We start from the raw sequence: 17353 nt of genomic DNA, 5'->3' as shown, positions 1-17353 counted from the left end.
GCGGCTGTAAAAATGTCCAGTGTGCATGAGGCCCAATTCTAAAAGCTAGGCTAATATGAATTTAGTAGACTAAAATGCAGTGGTCCCAGTACAGAAATAGTTCTTGCCAGCTAAGTGCACCTGTTCATTGAATGGCAAAAATGTGGGAGTAGTGTTGGTTCAGTGCTGGCAAGTGAGGAAGTGTGTGAAATGTTCACCTGCAATCTCAAAGTGGTTCTTCACCCTAGAAACAAAAAAATTAAGTTGGCAGCTACTAATACTGTAGCTGATGACTCTTATTAGGAGACTTATCTGTTCATGGATCCAGCACAACCTCACATGAGCTGACTGTTTTGGTCCTCGGCGCTGGCATGTTCACTTTGGGAAGCCGGCTGTGACTGTGGCTTCACAGCCAGCTTTCTACTGTGCATGTATGGGCTGCACTGCGCTTTATGAATGGTCCCATGGCCTTCTGGGACCTGTGGCGAATCCCAAAAGGGTGCGGGGGGAAGGGGGTGCTGAACTTCTGCTTGGATTTCCGTGGCGATCCATCTGGATGTCGGAGCGGGTACCTGTCAAAACCAGGTAGCCACCCTCCTCCAAAAAATATAAAGTTCTAAACCTGTTGGGGGGGGGGGGGGTTAGGAGGCAGACAAATGGAACTTCCCCTTTTGGGTGAAGTTACACTTTAAAGACCTGGATGACATGAAATGATAGACTAGAATTCAGAGCCACAATTTGCTAATTGTATTTAAGGGTGCCAGAATATTGTTTAAGTTAAAGAAAAACATGTATTTTTGTTATACTCATTGTAACCAGTTTTATTTTTTAGACATGTTTTGTACAAACTTTGAAAAAAACGACTGTCTAAAACAGTTTCTCAGCCTGTGGCCCTCAACCTCAAACCAGGAAAGCGCATGCCTGGAGTAGGCACCATGTGATTGCGATCTGGGCTTGCCAATCCATCATCCCAGAGCATCAGAGTGCATCGAGCCAGCACCAGCAGCGGAGGAAGCAGGCGGCCGTAGAGCAAGCAGGAGCCACATTAGCTGATGCTTTCTCTTTAGCACCGCCCCCTATCCCAGGCAGAGTGATACCAAGTGCATTTCACCTGGGACCTTTCTAGCAGCCAGGAGAGCAATGACAGCAGGGAAATAAAGGTCAGTGTATTAAATAGCACTTATGCTGCGGTTTTGCAGTTGGCATGTTTGCACCTATAAAAGGGTTAACAACTATTAAGCCGCTTTCACACTGATCTGTGGGTGCAGCGCAGTTGCATTGAACCATAGATGTCTATTATATTCTGTGGGTTTGGTGCGCTTTGTGAAAGCGCATCAAAACACCTGAATGCAGGAGTTTTGATGCACTTTCAGAAGGTGCACCACACCCACAAGACATAATAGAAATCTATGGCAAAGCGCAGCTAACCCCCAGGAAATTTTCAGGTGCACTGCATCCACATTGCAGGGTAAACTGCAGCACATCAGGGTGAAAGCAGCCTTATAGGGGGCTCTGGACAGTAAGGGCTCTTTTACATTTGTGGTTTGGGGGAGTATCAAAACCCCATAGCTGAGACATGATTTTACCACACACACACCCATCACTGGTGTAGGGTCAGGGAGCACACTGGAAAAAGATAAAAAGTGAGCGCTCTCCAATCAGCAGCCAAAGCACATAAGGTAATCTCAGCAAACCTTCAGAAAATATACATAAATAAAGTGCGGCGCTAATGAATAAGATAAATAAAGAAATAAATATTCAGATGATCTGAAAAGCACAGTAAGGTATGTGACACAAACTGTGATAAATAACCCAGAGAAAAAAGTGGTGACTAATACATCAGGTGAAAAAACATATCAATGTCCAGACAAGATGTCGCAGGATCCTGTGTGTGAAAAGCTGAATATGTCAGGATCAAATGGTAAAATTGCGCACTCACCGGACGCGCTAAGGATATGCGCATATGACAACAGACCACCGGAAATCCCTCATCTAGTGGGGAGAGTAGATATCCATCTGGGCACAGATAATCCTGATGCTCCCTCTAATTGGTGTGTAGTAAGCAGTTTCCAGATCCAGGAGTCCCCTCAGGGCTGATTAAACCTTTCCTTATAGGTATGGAAGCTCAGGGAGCACACTGGCGACCCCCACCCCCTGCTCCAGTGGGCCCATGCAGCCTCTTTGTCACATTCTAATTTAGACTTGGACAGGAAGGGCGGCATGTACAGGAACCAATCCTCTCCGTTTTACATCCTGCAACTGTTGAAAGCCAGCTTCTCCTCCAATCCCTCTCACCGGCATTCAGTGACTGCAAGAGAAGAATGTTCTTTATGCTATTCAAAATATTAAAAAATGTCCGTACCATTTCATTGTGGCCCATGATCAATTTTTCAATCACTTAAGTGGCCCTCACTTTTCAAAAGGTTGAGCACCCCTGGTCTAAAACCGTTAAATAGTTTTTCTTGGTCACATAGTGCATCCTTCGCCTTAAAATTACACTAAAAAGAAAAAAAATATTTTCCAGTATGTATTCTTAAAGAAGAACTCAGGGATAGGCAAAAAAAACCCAAATCACTCATTTGTACACCTCCCTACACTAAACAGATAATACAATTTTGAAAGTCTAACTGAAGTCTCATGACCTCATCTCTGTAATTCAAAAGATAACCGCATCTGCTCTGCCATGGAGGAGGTGTAACAGCAGGGATTACATCATATCCTCTCCTGTCTCTCTGCAGTAAAAGAAAACTACAGTTCTCATCAACCACAGGGAATTGTAGTGAATGTGGGCAGGTACACTAGGTCTGTACATGTTGAATGTGTCTGAGAGTCCCGGTCTGCCCACCACTGCATGTGGCGCTGAATTACTTCACTGTTTCCTGGAGAAAGAACTACAGAAGGGCTGTGCCAAGACCAATGGCTGGGGGAATAGGATGCATAGCAGACACCAGTCTTACAAAGAGGAAACTAAAAAGAATTAACTGTTTGATTTGAAAATGAATAGGCTATTTCAGAGTTATTTTCAGAGCAGAGTGAACCAGAACATGGGTGACATTCAGTGAAGGTAGGAAATCGGCAACCAGAACGTGTAAAGATGTTTTGCCAGGAGTTCTGCTTTATCTCAGAAATATACCTTCTATTGCTCTCCGCCTCCTTCCAAATTTCCAACTTTCATTTTTTTTTTTTTTTTGCTGTTCTGACTTCCTCTTAGAGCAGCGGTTCTCAACCTGGGGGTCGCGACCCCTTTGGGGGTCGAACGACCATTTCCCAGGGGTCGCCTAAGACCATTGGAAAACACATATTTCCGATGGTCTTAGGAACCGAGACAGCGCTGCTCTGTCTCGCGATCTGTGGGCGGGATGATATGCTGCCCCTGTAACCTGGCCACACCTCCGGGATCACTCAACAGCTCTGCCTCCTCGCCGCTGATTGGCCACCGGAACTGTAGCTCAGGAGAGGCACACAGGCGGCCAATCACCGGCGAGGAGGTGGAGCTTGGAGAGGAGGAGCCGAGCGGCAGAGCGCGCAGATCGAAGAAGATCGAGGGAGCTGCAGGACCGAGTGAAGAGGAGAGAGGCCAGAGAAGGAAGACAGCTGACAGGTAAGTGCAAATTTTGCTTCTGCAGGCTGTAGATGGGAGAGGGAGAGAGCGAGCCCAGGCTGGAGCAGGGGTCAGCAAGGTAAGTATCATTGGTGTCAGTGGGAGGAATAGTGCCCCATCATTTGTGTCACTAACACCAACGATGGGGCGCTATTCCTCCCCCCACTGACACCAACGATGGGGCGCTATTCCTCCCCCCACTGACACCAACGATGGGGCGCTATTCCTCCCCCCACTGACACCAACGATGGGGCGCTATTCCTCCCCCCACTGACACCAACGATGGGGCGCTATTCCTCCCCCCACTGACACCAACGATGGGGCGCTATTCCTCCCCCCACTGACACCAACGATGGGGCGCTATTCCTCCCCCCACTGACACCAACGATGGGGCGCTATTCCTCCCCCCACTGACACCAACGATGGGGCGCTATTCCTCCCCCCACTGACACCAACGATGGGGCGCTATTCCTCCCCCCACTGACACCAACGATGGGGCGCTATTCCTCCCACTGCAAAATTACAGTTCTGAAGTAGCAACGAAAATAATTTTATGGTTGGGGGTCACCACAACATGAGGAACTGTATTAAGGGGTCGCGGCGTTAGAAAGGTTGAGAACCACTGTCTTAGAGGGTGGCTACATTCTTTGTCCATGGTTCCACTGTGTGTAGGAACAAAGCTACCCTTTCTTGCTCACTCCTGAGATAAGCTATGGAATATGGTATTTGTAGTGTGCATAGAGCAGTGCGTATGACCACAACTAATGTGCACTGCTCACTCCAAGCAAACAGAGGGGTAAAAGAAGAGGTTTGGGAGATCAAGGGGGACATTGCAAATAGGCAGAAAAGAACATAAAAAGCAAATTGATGATTACTGGGCCATTAAGCAGTGTATGTGTATGAAGAAAAGAATAATATATATATATATATACACACACACACATACACGCAGTATCTCACAGAAGTGAGTGCACCCCTCACACTTATGTACCGTAAGTATTTTATTATATCTTTTCATGTGATGACACTTTGCTACAATGTAAAGTAGTGAGTGTACAGCTTGTGCAACAGTGTAAATTTGCTGTCCCCTCAAAATGACTCAACACACAGCCATGAAAGTCTAAACCACTGGCAACAAAAGTGAGTACACGCCTAAATGAAAATGTCCAAATTGGGCCCAAAGTGTCAATATTTTCCAGCACTGCCTTAACCCTCTTGGGCATGGAGTTCACCAGAGCTTCACAGGTTGCCACTGGAGTCCTCTTCCACTCCTCCATGACGATATCACGTAACTGGTGGATGTTAGCGACCTTGCGCTCCTCCACCTTCCGTTTGAGGATGCCCCACAGATGCTCAATAGGGTTTAGGTCTGGAGACATGCTTGGCCAGTCCATCACCTTTACCCTCAGCTTCTTTAGCAAGGCAGTGGTCATCTTCGAGGTGTGTTTGTGGTTGTTATGTTGGAATACTGCCCTGCGGCCCAGTCTCTGAAGGGAGGGGATCATGCTCTGCTTCAGTATGTCACAGTACATGTTGGCATTCATGGTTCCCTCAATGATCTGTAGCTCCCCAGTGCCAGCAGCACTCATGCAGTCCCAGACCATGACACTCCCACCACCATGCTTAACTGTAGGCAAGACACACTTGTCTTTGTACTCCTCACCTGGTTGCCGCCACACACGCTTGACACCATCTGAACCAAATAAGTTTATCTTGGTGTCATCAGACCACAGGGCATGGTTCCAGTAATCCATGTCCTTAGTCTGCTTGTCTTCAGCAAACTGCTTGCAGGCTTTCTTGTGCATAATCTTTAGAAGAGGCTTCCTTCTGAGATAACAGCCATGCAGACCAATTTGATGCAGTGTATGGTCTGAGCACTGACAGGCTGCTCCCCCCCCCCCCTTCAACCTCTGCAGCAATGCTGGCAGCACTCATATGTCTATTTCCCAGAGACAACCTCTGGATATGATGCTGAGCATGTGCACTCAACCTCTTTTGTCGACCATGGTGAGGCTGGTTCTGAGTGGAACCTGTCCTGTTAAACCGCTGTACCTTTTGAGGCTTTCCCTCCTTTGGAGGGTGTCAATAATGGTTTCCTACACAACTGTCAGGTCAGCAGTCTTTCCCATGATTGTGATTCCTACTGAATCAGACTGAGAGACCATTTAAAGGCTCAGGAACCCTTTGCAGGTGTTATGGCTTAATTAGCTGATTAGAGTGGGACACTTTGAGCCTAGAATATTGCACCTTTTCACAATATTCTAATTTTCTGAGATTGTGGATTTGGGGTTTTCATGAGCTGTAAGCCATAATCATCACAATTATGACAAATCAATGCTTGAACTATCTTGCTTTGCATGTAATGAATCTATCTCATTTATTAGTTTCACCTTTTAAGTTGCATTAAAAGTCTGGCAGTCCTTTTAAGTCTGGCAGTTAGTCTTTGACCTGTGATTACACAGTTCAAAAATATAATGCAGTGTATCCCTATAAGTAGCCAGATGTATGCAGACTCTGCTCAGGTTTGTTGGCCTGAAAGCAGAAAGTTTGTGTCCAGGTCTGCTTTCACTAACTTGAATGGATGTGGGCAAATATAGGCAGATAAATATCTGTTTATATCCAGTCACCCATAGGGATTAAATGGGTCCCTTTGTTAACGGCTGTAACATATGTGACATCCGTTTCCGTTCTGGTCTTATTCGGCAGGAGATCAGTCCAGGATCCCCTGCTGAGATTGAATGGAGGGTCACCTTTGTGAAAGTGGCCTAAAGCTGGCCATACATTATACAATTTTCTTGTTCACTTTCCTTCAGATTTACCTTCAATTATGTAGTGCAAGGGTCTGCCTGACTGCATACAAATTGAAAGTGTTCAGGTTTGACCTCATATTATATGGGTTTGGTAAATCTAAAGGAAAATTGTATAATATATGGCCAGTCTAAATGAGGCCCATAAAGCACTTTTAGGTCCATTTACTGTAATGTGAGAAAAATGGAATGTTGTGGTATTATGAGGGAAAGACAGAGGTAACTAATTAAACCTGAAATTTTGTCAAGTGGGAATGGCTATCTGACCAGGCCTTGCTGAATCGGCTGAATTTCAATCAGTGATCTTATTTAGGTTATTTGATTATCATGCTACCTTATCTGTTAAACTGCTTGTCAGTTTTCTTGTCATTATTATTCAGGAAGGTGTAAGCTTTGTTTTACATGTGTAGGTTTACAAAGTCACTATGTGATGTCACTCTTGCTAAAAAAAAATAAGGTTGCTCCTTCATACAACCTGTGAAGGCCACATTTCAATGAAGATTAACAAATCTAACTCTAATTTCGGCCAGAAACACTGGAGGACAAGTCTCTGGCGATAGTGTCTGCAAATGCCCCTTAGACATTAGATCCACAACCCGACCAGCAGTCTGTTGTCATTTTGCATATGAGAACCTTAGAGTAGAGCTCCACCCAAAAGGGGAAGCTCCATTTGTTTGCAACCCCCTCTCTACTGCCACATTTGGCACTTTTTTGAGGGTGAGGGCAGGTACCTGGTTTTGACAGGTACCCTTTCCCACTTCTAGCTAAGTTTGCCATGGTGAACTGAGTCGGACGTTCCTCCCCCCGCATGGGACCATTCACAAGGCACAGGGTGACCCATGTATATGCAGTAGGAAACTCGCATGGCTTCACTTAGTTTCCCGTACTTGCAATGCCAGCACCTCGAACCTGGAGGCTAATGAACTAGCTCAGGTGATGATGGCATTGGACCGTTGGACAGGTAAGTGTGCTTATATTAAAAGTCAGCTGCTATAGTATTAGTTTTTTGTTTTTTTTCGGGGGGGGGGGGGGCTGGACTCCTCTTTAAAGGAAAAGTTCATCTTTTTAACAAAAAATAATAAATGCATATTTTTTTTTGCAAGTAAAAGGGGCAGCGGAGTGGCTAAAATTTTAACACTTTTTCCTGGCGGTACTAGGGTCGTGGTTTCGAATCCCAACCACGGCACCACCTACCTGGAGCTTGCATGTTCTCCCTGTGCCTGCGTGGGTTTCCTCCGGGTACTCCGGTCTCCTCCCACACTCCAAAGACATGCTGGTAGATTAATTAGATCCTGTCTAAATTGGCCCTAGTATGTGTATGTATGAATGTACGTTTGGGACCTTAGATTGTACACCCCTTGAGGGTTAGGGACTGATGTGAATGTACAATATATGTGTGTGTGTGTGTGTGTAAAGTGCTGCGTAAATTGACAGCGCTATACAAGTACCTGTAGTAGTAGTAATAATAATAAAACAAATGTGTGTTTACTGTTTTTTTGTTTTAGGAGCCTGGAAAGCATTGCATCAGCTATCAGCAGATTACTGTTGCCATGCAGGACTCCCGCAGACTGTCAGTGTAATATGTCTGCTTTCCTTGTACAGGCAGGCAATTTTACACTGACAGGAAGAATCAATGAACTACTACAGCACCCAACAGCTCCGTGGTAGTTCATTGGGAGCTACAAGCTGACAGCCTTTGCAGAACTATGTGAATGAATGAATGAAGTGGCTGAGCATTTTTTGTTTTTTTTTTTAAATTGTGAAAGCTAACGGGGTAGAAGCTTTCACAATGGGTGATTGGGGGGGGGGGGGTCAGTTCTACAGTAACATGCTGCTCCTTTAGTATGTAACATGTTACGAAAGGTGAACTTATCCTTTAAAATATAGGCTTACTTTTGACTAAACGTTCACAACCAACCCCCATCTTCACCTTAAATCTTTAAAGATGGTCCAAACTTCTCTTCAGCACACAGTGTCATTTAGCAATGTGTATGTGGGCATATACACAGTGGTAAATTACACTAACTCCATGTCCTCCTATTGCTAAACATTATGAGGACAGGAAATAGTATTCTGATTTTTTACATTCACTAAGAAACTCATGAAAAAGCTTTAGTTTTATTATAAATCCGTATTAAATATAGCAAATGTAGTTCCTAATGCCTGTAAAATTTAAAAAAAAAAAAAAAGCCTTCTTTGCAGATGTCATCTGAACAAAATGAAAGCTAGTGTCAAAATTCTCTGACTCTGCCTACACCATATTAATGCACAAATAATACACATTTGATGTTCAGTAAAGATTTTACAGGGCGCTATGAAACAGTTTTTTGATATTCATAATTTAATTTGATTTGCTCTTCTGAAATGGTTTTCTTTTTAGTCATGTGACTGGCACAGCACCAATCAGGGCTGGCCAGACACAGACTAAAGCAAAGCTCACGCTAGCTTTGTTAGCAGGCGTTAGGCGTTTGGGAAGCGGTTTTAACGCCTCATATCCAGTCAGGAGTTGAAGCCTCCCATTCAAGTCTAGGGTGAAGCTCCTTAAATGCCTGGTGGGCTTTTGCGAGGCGTTTGCAGAGCGTTAATACCATTAACTTCATTATAGGCGTTTGTGTTGCGGTTTTAATGCTTGTAAAACACCTATCAAACGCCTCAAAAACGCATATAGGGTGTTTGAGGAGCGTTAAAAATGCTTTCCAAACACCTGTCTAACGCCTGTCAAACACTATAGGGGTGTTTGGCAAGAGTTAGAAATTAGTCAAGTGTCAACGAGCCCTTATAATGTAGAATCCACAGAATCAGCAGAGTAATAGAAGCGCATCCCAAGGAGGCTTTCCTGCAGGAGGCAAAGAACAGGGAACACACAACAGTTCTGCAGGTATCAGGTACTTAGAAAAAAACAAAATAAAATGGCACGAGGTATATAATTTGTGAATGAATTATGGCAATTAACACTTCTATGATTAGTATCACTTCAGGTCAGTGGGGACTTGAAGTCAAAATAGAAACATGTCAGATTTGTCTGTAGACCCAGGTTAAGTTTAGTGTCTTTGGCTATAGAGGTTAGTTTGACAGGTGAACATTTCATTAAAATTATTTTAAGGATAATCTAGCAAAGAAAAAGCTTTCTCCCATACTGTGTAGAGAACATACAGATGGCAGGTTCCCTTGGAGGAAGGGATTGATAAGTATGAGTTGGTGTTCTTTGTGAAATTCTATTCAAGCCTTTCTTGCTGTATAAATAAATGTGTAGCCAGCACTGCTGTTCTAGACATGCTGTACCCTTGGCTCCTTTTAACATCTATTTATTCATATTTTGTTTTTTTTTCTTGTAGACTGAGTTCAGTAGTGTGGGAATTGAACCTCCAGCAGAAAGCAATCTACACAAAGCAGCCGAGATTACGTGGAACTGTGTTGCTAACCAAGCATGGCTTTACAAGAGCCAAGAAAGGCTAGATCACTCAGCCTTGCAGGAATTGCTCAAATCTCCAATGATATCTCTAGAAAGTTTTTGGATCGCAGTGACCTGTCCAGGCTCTTACGAATTGCTTCAAATTTCCTTAAAGACCATACTCAGGTGTTGGTGGAACTGGACAGCTTCTTTCTTCATGATCCAAGTGCCAAAATAAAGTTGGTGTTTGTGGAAGACACTGTATTGGTGAAGAACATTTTTGTTATGTCCTCTTCTATGCAGGAACTTGCTCAAAGGTCACCTGAAAATCTTTACGTTGATCTACAGAGTAATATTGGCCCAGGGCTGAACTTATACAGTGTGTCTTGTGAGGATGAGTCTGGTTGGAACATGTGTGCTAGTTGCATATCAAAAACCAACAACCAAGACACAGTGAGGTTTCTTATTGTTTCTGTTTTGCAAAGCATACCAAAAATGAAAGCTCAGATCAAATCCATCACAATTCATCCAGAGATCGCCGATTTTAGAGACCTGAATAACCTCGTACCTAATGCCACTATCAAGCATTGCATGTCACTGATTGTCAGAGTGATAGAGGGGAAAATTGCTCATTTATCAATTCCCACCCAGTCACAGATAAAAATTGTTTTACAAGCCCTATGTTTTTCCCGTTCCTTAAAAATCTACAATCGCCATCTCAATGAATTGAAAGCTTTATGTCCTGTAGATGTATATCAGTACTACATTGACACATGGCATCCTAGCAGAAAAGAATGGTGTACAAAGGACAGCAAAAGAGTAAAAAATGAAAAATCATTATATACCTACTCTGGGGCTCTACAATACACACTTTCAACAAAAATGGGGATTTTGCCATCATTGTACCAGTGCCTCCGTGTCCTTTTGCTTGAGACCCTCGAGTTACAAAGTGTACCAGAAACCATATTCGAGGTTTATACTGACCTGGTGCCTGTTACTTCAACAGAAACAGAAACAGCAACTACTACTACTACTACTACTAGTACTGATGCTTCTGAAGAGGTAAAGTTAAAGAAGTATTTCATGCTAAATGTACATCTTTGTAGAATTCATAGCGATCTGTTATCTCATACCTGAAAGATGTTGTGTTTTAAAACTAAAGAACACCAAGAAGTACTTTAGTGTACAGCTATGCCTTTTTTATATCGCAACTTTAGTAAAAAAAAAATTAAAATCTATTATATGTAACACTGAGGTGCATATCAATGTTCAGTGTTTAGAAGACTGAAATTTATTCTCCTCACATGACAGGTTTACACAAGCAAAGTTTTCTTGATCACTTAACATTAGAAGAATGCTGAGAGATGAAAGGTTTTGCAGGTCAGCAGAGCATGGGAAAGCTATTTAGAGATCCTAGACTGCTGATGTCATTTTTAAAGGATAAGTTCACCTTTCGTAACCTATTACTGTAGGACCGGCCCCCAAACCCTGAGATTCCACGTTGTAACAGCTAGCGGGGGATATTCTCCCCCCGCTAGCTGTCACAATTTCAAAAATGAGTTCTGTGAATGGGAAACTACAAGTCATTTGCGACTGTCAGTTGGTAGTTCTCAATAAACTACCACGGCGCTGTTGAGTGTTTGTGGTAGTTCATTGATTCTTCCTGTCAGTGTAAAACTGCCTGCCTATACAATGTACAGGCAGACAGAGCACACTGACAGTCTGCAGGAGCTCTGCATAGCTCCAGCAAACTGCTGACCGCTGGTGCAATGCTTTCCAGGCTCCTAAAACATAAACTAGTAAATGCACGTTTTTTTTTTTTCCCCCTGAAAAATGTTTTAATTTTTGTTAATAGTTGAACTTATCCTGTAAATCAGTGGTTCTCAACCTGTGGGTCGCGACCCCTTTTGGGGTCGAACGACCCTTTCACAGGGGTCCCCTAAGACCATCAGAAAACACATATTTCCGATGTGTAGAAAGCAGCTGCTGTGTTGAAAGCAGCTACTCTGTTAAAAACAGCTACTGTGTTGAAAGCAGCAGTATTGGAGGTAAAAGGAAACTCCTGAATTATGATTACTGGGTAAATAATTTTATGGTTGGGGGTCACCACAACATGAGGAACTGTATTAAAGGGTCACGGCATTAGGAAGGTTGAGAACCACTGCTGTAAATGATTTATCAGTACCTGGTGTAGCTTTTATAGTACTTTTTTGACTGTGTAGGAGACTGAAAGCAGAAGTACTAAAGGTGATCAGGAGGCACTACACCAGACATGCACAGGGTGGGCAGTGCAGGAGAGAAGAGGGGCTCGATAGGGAAGGCATGGGTAGAGGCCTCAAAAGACTTGATGGGGAAAGTACAGGTATATTCTCATCTATATACAAGTAGTGTATAAACCAAACCTAATTATTGTTGAGCTCAGCCACTATGTGATTACCCCTTACACCACAAAAAAAAATCATCAAACGTATAAATATAAGATTGCATATGGATCCGTAATTAAACATAAGGTTGCTGCGTGCACCATAAAGTGGTTTCACTCCACCCCTCAGTAAATAATGTCACAAAAGATGACACGCAACCCACAAACCTTTAATATAAAATGATAATGATGATTGTGGATTTTAATACCATTTTATAGTGAAGGTTTGTGGGTTGCGTGGCATCTTTTGCTGAATTATATGCAAGTAGTATGTGTAAGGGCATTAGGTGAATGATTTGCCTGCTTCTGCATCTGAAAAACATGGTGCCTTTGAGGAAACTGTGGACCTAGAAAATGTGTTCATGGACATACTCAGCTGGGCCATATTCATGTGCAAGAATCATTTTTATTACTAAAAAATAGCATGTTTATATCACATATGATATAATTACTAAAAGACTGCTATTCACTAAACTTCTGCTTTAAAATGGAAGTCCTTGTGTGTATTATAAATCCAAAAACCAAGGTATTTCCATTCTCTTAACAACACATTTTTGTTTTAACTTTTTTATTCTTTACAATTTGCTTTATTAGGCAGGGCATGCTGATTGGCTCTGTCAAAGTACCTTTCCCTGTGTAAGACTGTTTGTAAATAATGCAGTTTGATACCTGTGATATCATAGCGATTACATGATTGAAGGCCATGCTGTTTGGTTCCAGTTGCTGCGTCTCATGTGGTCACTGTCAGATAAGTGATGTCACAGAACTAGCAGCCAGCACGGGTACTAGCTGCTAGTTCTTTTGAGGATGCTTATTAGCCTTTCCTTAACATGAAATAATGTGCCATTGTGAATGTTATTTCGGATTAGGGAGAATAGATGGGATTAGTATTCATTTAAAGTGTCCCTTTCATTTTGAGGTCTAAACTAAAGTTCAGACAGCTTGGGAAAGGAGATGCTGTATACTTACCTTTTGGCAACACAGTGTCTTAAAACTTGCTGACTATTGCAGGTATCCAATATTTCCCTGTATGTTGAATACCTGGTCCTCTGTTACATTCTTTGTTTCCTTCCTTTGGCTTGTATGTCCTGCATTTACAGCAAGAGGAAGCTCAGTGCATGGTGAAGGAGCAGGTGATCACTACTCTGGAAGTCTTGGATATGAAGTTAGAGAAGTGAAGACACAGGATGATACTGCAGTGCCCTTGTGCAATCATTGGGGATTGCACATTTCTACAGACAACCCCTCCATGTTTAGCTACAGTGTAGAGAGCATGTCTCTAGAGCAGGACAAATGAATTCATAGGGGATCCCTCTCAATGTGTGTTCTACTTTTTGTGCTAGGAAATCTGGAATGATATGGGCTAGACTTACTTGAAGTAGTGTTGAAGTAGAACTATAAGCAAAACTTTCATTTTGGATAGAGTAATGGAGGGTTATAACTAGTGGTGCCGAAACTGATACTGAAAATTCAGAATGCATGTGACTGAAACCGAAATGTCTGCGTATGTGGAGGCTCAACTTTTTTTTTTTAACTTTAATGTGTATGTTTATTTTTTGTTAAGTTATGATTTTGCTATCACATAGGGGACCAATTGTCCCCTATGTGATGGCATATGAGTGACAGGCCCTCTTTGTAGGGGGTGGGGGGGGGGGCAGTGTTTTTGAAAGGAGGGGGCCAGAGAGGAGCAGTGTATATAATGAGGAGCAGTGTATACACTCAGGCTCACTCACTGGCTGTCCCTATGTCACTGCTGATTTTTAAATGCAATTGCCGGCTTTTTTTCTTCACTATAGCTCCAATAATGAGCTGTCATCCTCTCCTCCACTAAGGGAAACTAAGGGGCGGGGTCACTGGGTGACCCCGCCCTTTAGCGGAGGAGAGGATGACAGCTCATTCTCCTCTGCTAAGGTAAACTAAGGGGCGGGGTCACCCAGTAACATTACCCAGTGACCGCACCCCTTAGTTTCCCTTAGCGGAGGACAGGATGACAGATTCTCTTGGAGCTATAGCAAAGAAAAAAGCCGGTAATTGCATTTAAGAACAATACCAGTTTTTAAATGTAATTACCAGCTTTTTATTTTCCCTTCACTATCGCTCCTAGAATGAGCTGTCATCCTGTCTGCTAAGGGGGTGGTCACCCAGTGACATTACTCAGTGACCCCACCCCTTTGTTTCCCTTAGCAGAGGAGAGGATGACAGCTCATAGTGAGGAGAAAAAAAAAACACACCCCGGTAATTACATTTAAAATCTGGCAGTGACATTTAGCGGTATCTCACTATGTACACTGCACCTCTCCTGCCATTCTCTGCTGCACCCCCCTCCCCCGCCATATGCAGTACAAACAGTCCCCTATCAGTACCTGTATTGGCTAAAATTTTCCTATAGGGCTATTGTCAGCCGATTTTGTTTCAGCCGCCAAAATTTCAGTGCGTCCCTAGTTATAACCCGTTTTTTTTTTTTTTTTTTTTTTTTTTTTTGGCATTGGAGTCCTAATTTCCCTTCCCTGCAGAAACTTCCCTTCACTTCCTGTCCGCTAGCCAAACAGGAAGTGAGCGGAAATCCCTGCAAATTAAGGAATGTCCTTGAGGACCCCCATGTCACCAGAACTAGTGCCCTTATTGGAAGATTTCCTCTCTCACTTTTCTGGGGACAACCCAAAATTTGGGATTTTCTTTTACTTTCACTTTCAATGATCATGGTAAATAGGACAAACAGAGAGGGTGAATCTCCCTAATGGGGGTACAGACAACAATAAAAACTTGCAAGTGTTCTTAATCCATCTCCACTCTTTCCAGAATTAAAAAAAAAAGTTTTGCCTTTAGTTATACTTTAAACCCAAAAGCAAACATGATGCCATTTCTTAGATGTGATGTCTGCATTCGTGTTTCTTTAGGCTTTCCTTTATATTCATCTGCTGATCCATCCAGTAAGTCTGTTTTTTTCAAAAGAACAAGTTCTCTTCTAGATGTATCAGTTAACAGGGATGAGACAAATTATTTTATAATGACGGGTGCTTAAAATTATCAGCTCTTACTTATTCATGTAAAACTTTTATCCCAAAAGGAAAAGAAATGTTTGCTGTAACTGATTATAAAGTTTGAGCCGGAGTTTGGCTTCAATTTGTTTTTGTATTTAAATTAGCTAGTACATTTAACACTACTATGCAGTATGGGCTTGTTCACATCATAGAAACGCAGTCCGAATGCATTCAAGATGCATTTCTGCATGTGCGTTTTTTGATGTGTTTTGGTGCATTTTCCCCTCTTCGTTTTTTTTATTATATAAATTAGGACATGTACGCTCTGCTGTGTATAGGTGCAGTGCAGAAAAAATGCAGCATGTTTTCTTTTTTTTTTTTTTCTGGAACGCACTGGAACTTACCACACTGGTATGAACTATGCCATTGGAAACCTACTATCCATTGTGTTTTTGATGCAGAAAAAAACCCTCACTGCACTGCATGTGATGTGAACTGGCCCTTAGTGTGCAGGTTTCAGAGAAACTGATTGTAAACAAAGCAGTGTTAACACTGATCTGGATTACTATGATGGCTGACAAAACATTAGGAAAAGAATAGAGCTGACAGGTTAAATTTGCAAAGTTGTCTCGTGTTCCTGCACATAGTGAAAAAGCTAACCCATTTTAAAAGTACAACTGTCCTTACAGATTAAGCATTTTAATTCACTGTTCTGATTTTTAGCAGGTTTGTGGAGAAGAAAAAAATGAACTGGAGCAAATGGAGTTTTACAGTTGGGATGATTTTCAGTCCTTTCTAAACATTTGGTGCGAAGAACAGAAAATCCTATTTGTCATTCGCAATTCTGTGCCCTTGAGCAGTGAAGATATGAGCCCTGAGTTAGTGCAAACTCTGAAGTACAGTATGGTGAACCTTGGTTGCAGCAGCTATACCAGGTAACGTGGTTCTTGATATTAAGGTGACACTAAAGCTTTGTTTTTTTTTTCTTGTAGTGATTTTGCACAGAGCAGCCTCAATCCTCTTCTTCTCAGATCCACTACAGTGCTTTTGGCTCCTCACCATCAAGCAGTGTCCCCAGGGAAAGCCACTCGCCCTGGTGGCACTGCTGTGTACTCTTCCCCAAGCCTCTGCTCTGTGTCCATAATACACACAGAGCTGCAGCTCAGTCCTGCCCCCTTGTTCTCTCCTCATTGGCTAGGATTGACAGCAGGGGGAGCCGGTGCGCTCCCGTTGCTGTCTCCACAAATGAGGAGGAAGAGTCTCCAGACGGCAGAGGCTGTTCAGAACGGCACTGGATTGGAGGGGACTCTGGTAAGGATGGGGGGGGGGGGGGGTGCTGCACACAGAAGGTTTTTTACCTTCATGCATAGAATACATAAAGGTTAAACCATGAGCCTTTAGAAGCACTTTAAAAGTGATTGTAATTAACCACTTGCTGCTTGTATGCCTCCAGTGTCCACATTTCCCGTCTTTGCTCCTCCTACCTTGAAATCTTGCTGTTCGTGATATGGCAAGGAAAGTCTCAGTCCTTTCTCTGGAGTCTCCTTAAAATGAATTCAAAGAAAGAAAAAAAAAAAAAGGAATAGAGCAAGTGACGTAATTGCTGTATGTGGTCAGATCTTTAAACGAAAGAGATTGTTTTCTGAAGTCCTAAAACATCTGCCAACAGTTTTTAATTGATGTCTCTTTTAAAGAGAACCTTTTAAGCAGCGTGGATGAAGGGACGTTCCCTGCTGGCTTTTGTATTTAGACAGCTGCAGCACTTGTGGCTGTTTAAGTAGTCGAACAGTGAGTGCTTCTGATAGGATGCAGTCACTGTCTAGTCTATACTTTTTTTTACTGGGCTCCTTCACTGTTTTTTGGTCGCCATTTTGTGGCGTTGGGGGGTTGGTGCCACATCTCGAGTTTTCGCAGATGCAGTAGCAATTGGATGAAATTAAAGCTGTGTGTAGCCATCTTTAGGCTGTTTTCCAAGTCTAAAGGTTATGATTACCTGAATTGTTTGCCAGGAGATGCCCTTCACTTACAGGCTACTTGTAATCAGCCTTAGGACAAGTTGTGCACATTATGATCTAAATGTAAAAAAGCACATAAGTGGTATAGTAAAGCCACCTGATCTGTGTGAAAAAGAAACTAATTGTGGTTTCAAAATATTGCTTCTATACATTTCTT

General features: G+C 42.7%; 1 protein-coding gene across 3 annotated transcripts in view; it reads left to right on the top strand.

Annotated features, from left to right (window-relative positions):
• ZSWIM9 (zinc finger SWIM-type containing 9) overlaps nt 1–17353 on the top strand; it is a 47723-nt gene that overhangs the window by 10281 nt on the left and 20089 nt on the right. Inside the window, exons 2-4 of one of the 3 annotated variants that reach the window (XM_089678534.1) lie at nt 812–1139; nt 9723–10840; nt 15905–16116. In XM_089678534.1, coding sequence (XP_089534660.1) covers nt 9815–10840; nt 15905–16116 — 1238 coding nt within the window. In that variant the 5' untranslated portion in view covers nt 812–1139; nt 9723–9814. The remainder of the gene's footprint in view (nt 1–811; nt 1140–9722; nt 10841–15904; nt 16117–17353) is intronic. The other 2 variants (XM_089678535.1, XM_089678533.1) reach the window with 2 other exon arrangements.

Source organism: Staurois parvus, unplaced genomic scaffold, assembly GCF_062004578.1.
Source record: "Staurois parvus isolate SC_StPar_1 unplaced genomic scaffold, SC_StPar_1.0 ptg000207l, whole genome shotgun sequence".
Lineage (NCBI taxonomy): Eukaryota > Metazoa > Chordata > Amphibia > Anura > Ranidae > Staurois > Staurois parvus.
Note: the sequence above shows the minus strand (reverse complement) of the source record. Positions and strands in the feature narration are given on the sequence as shown.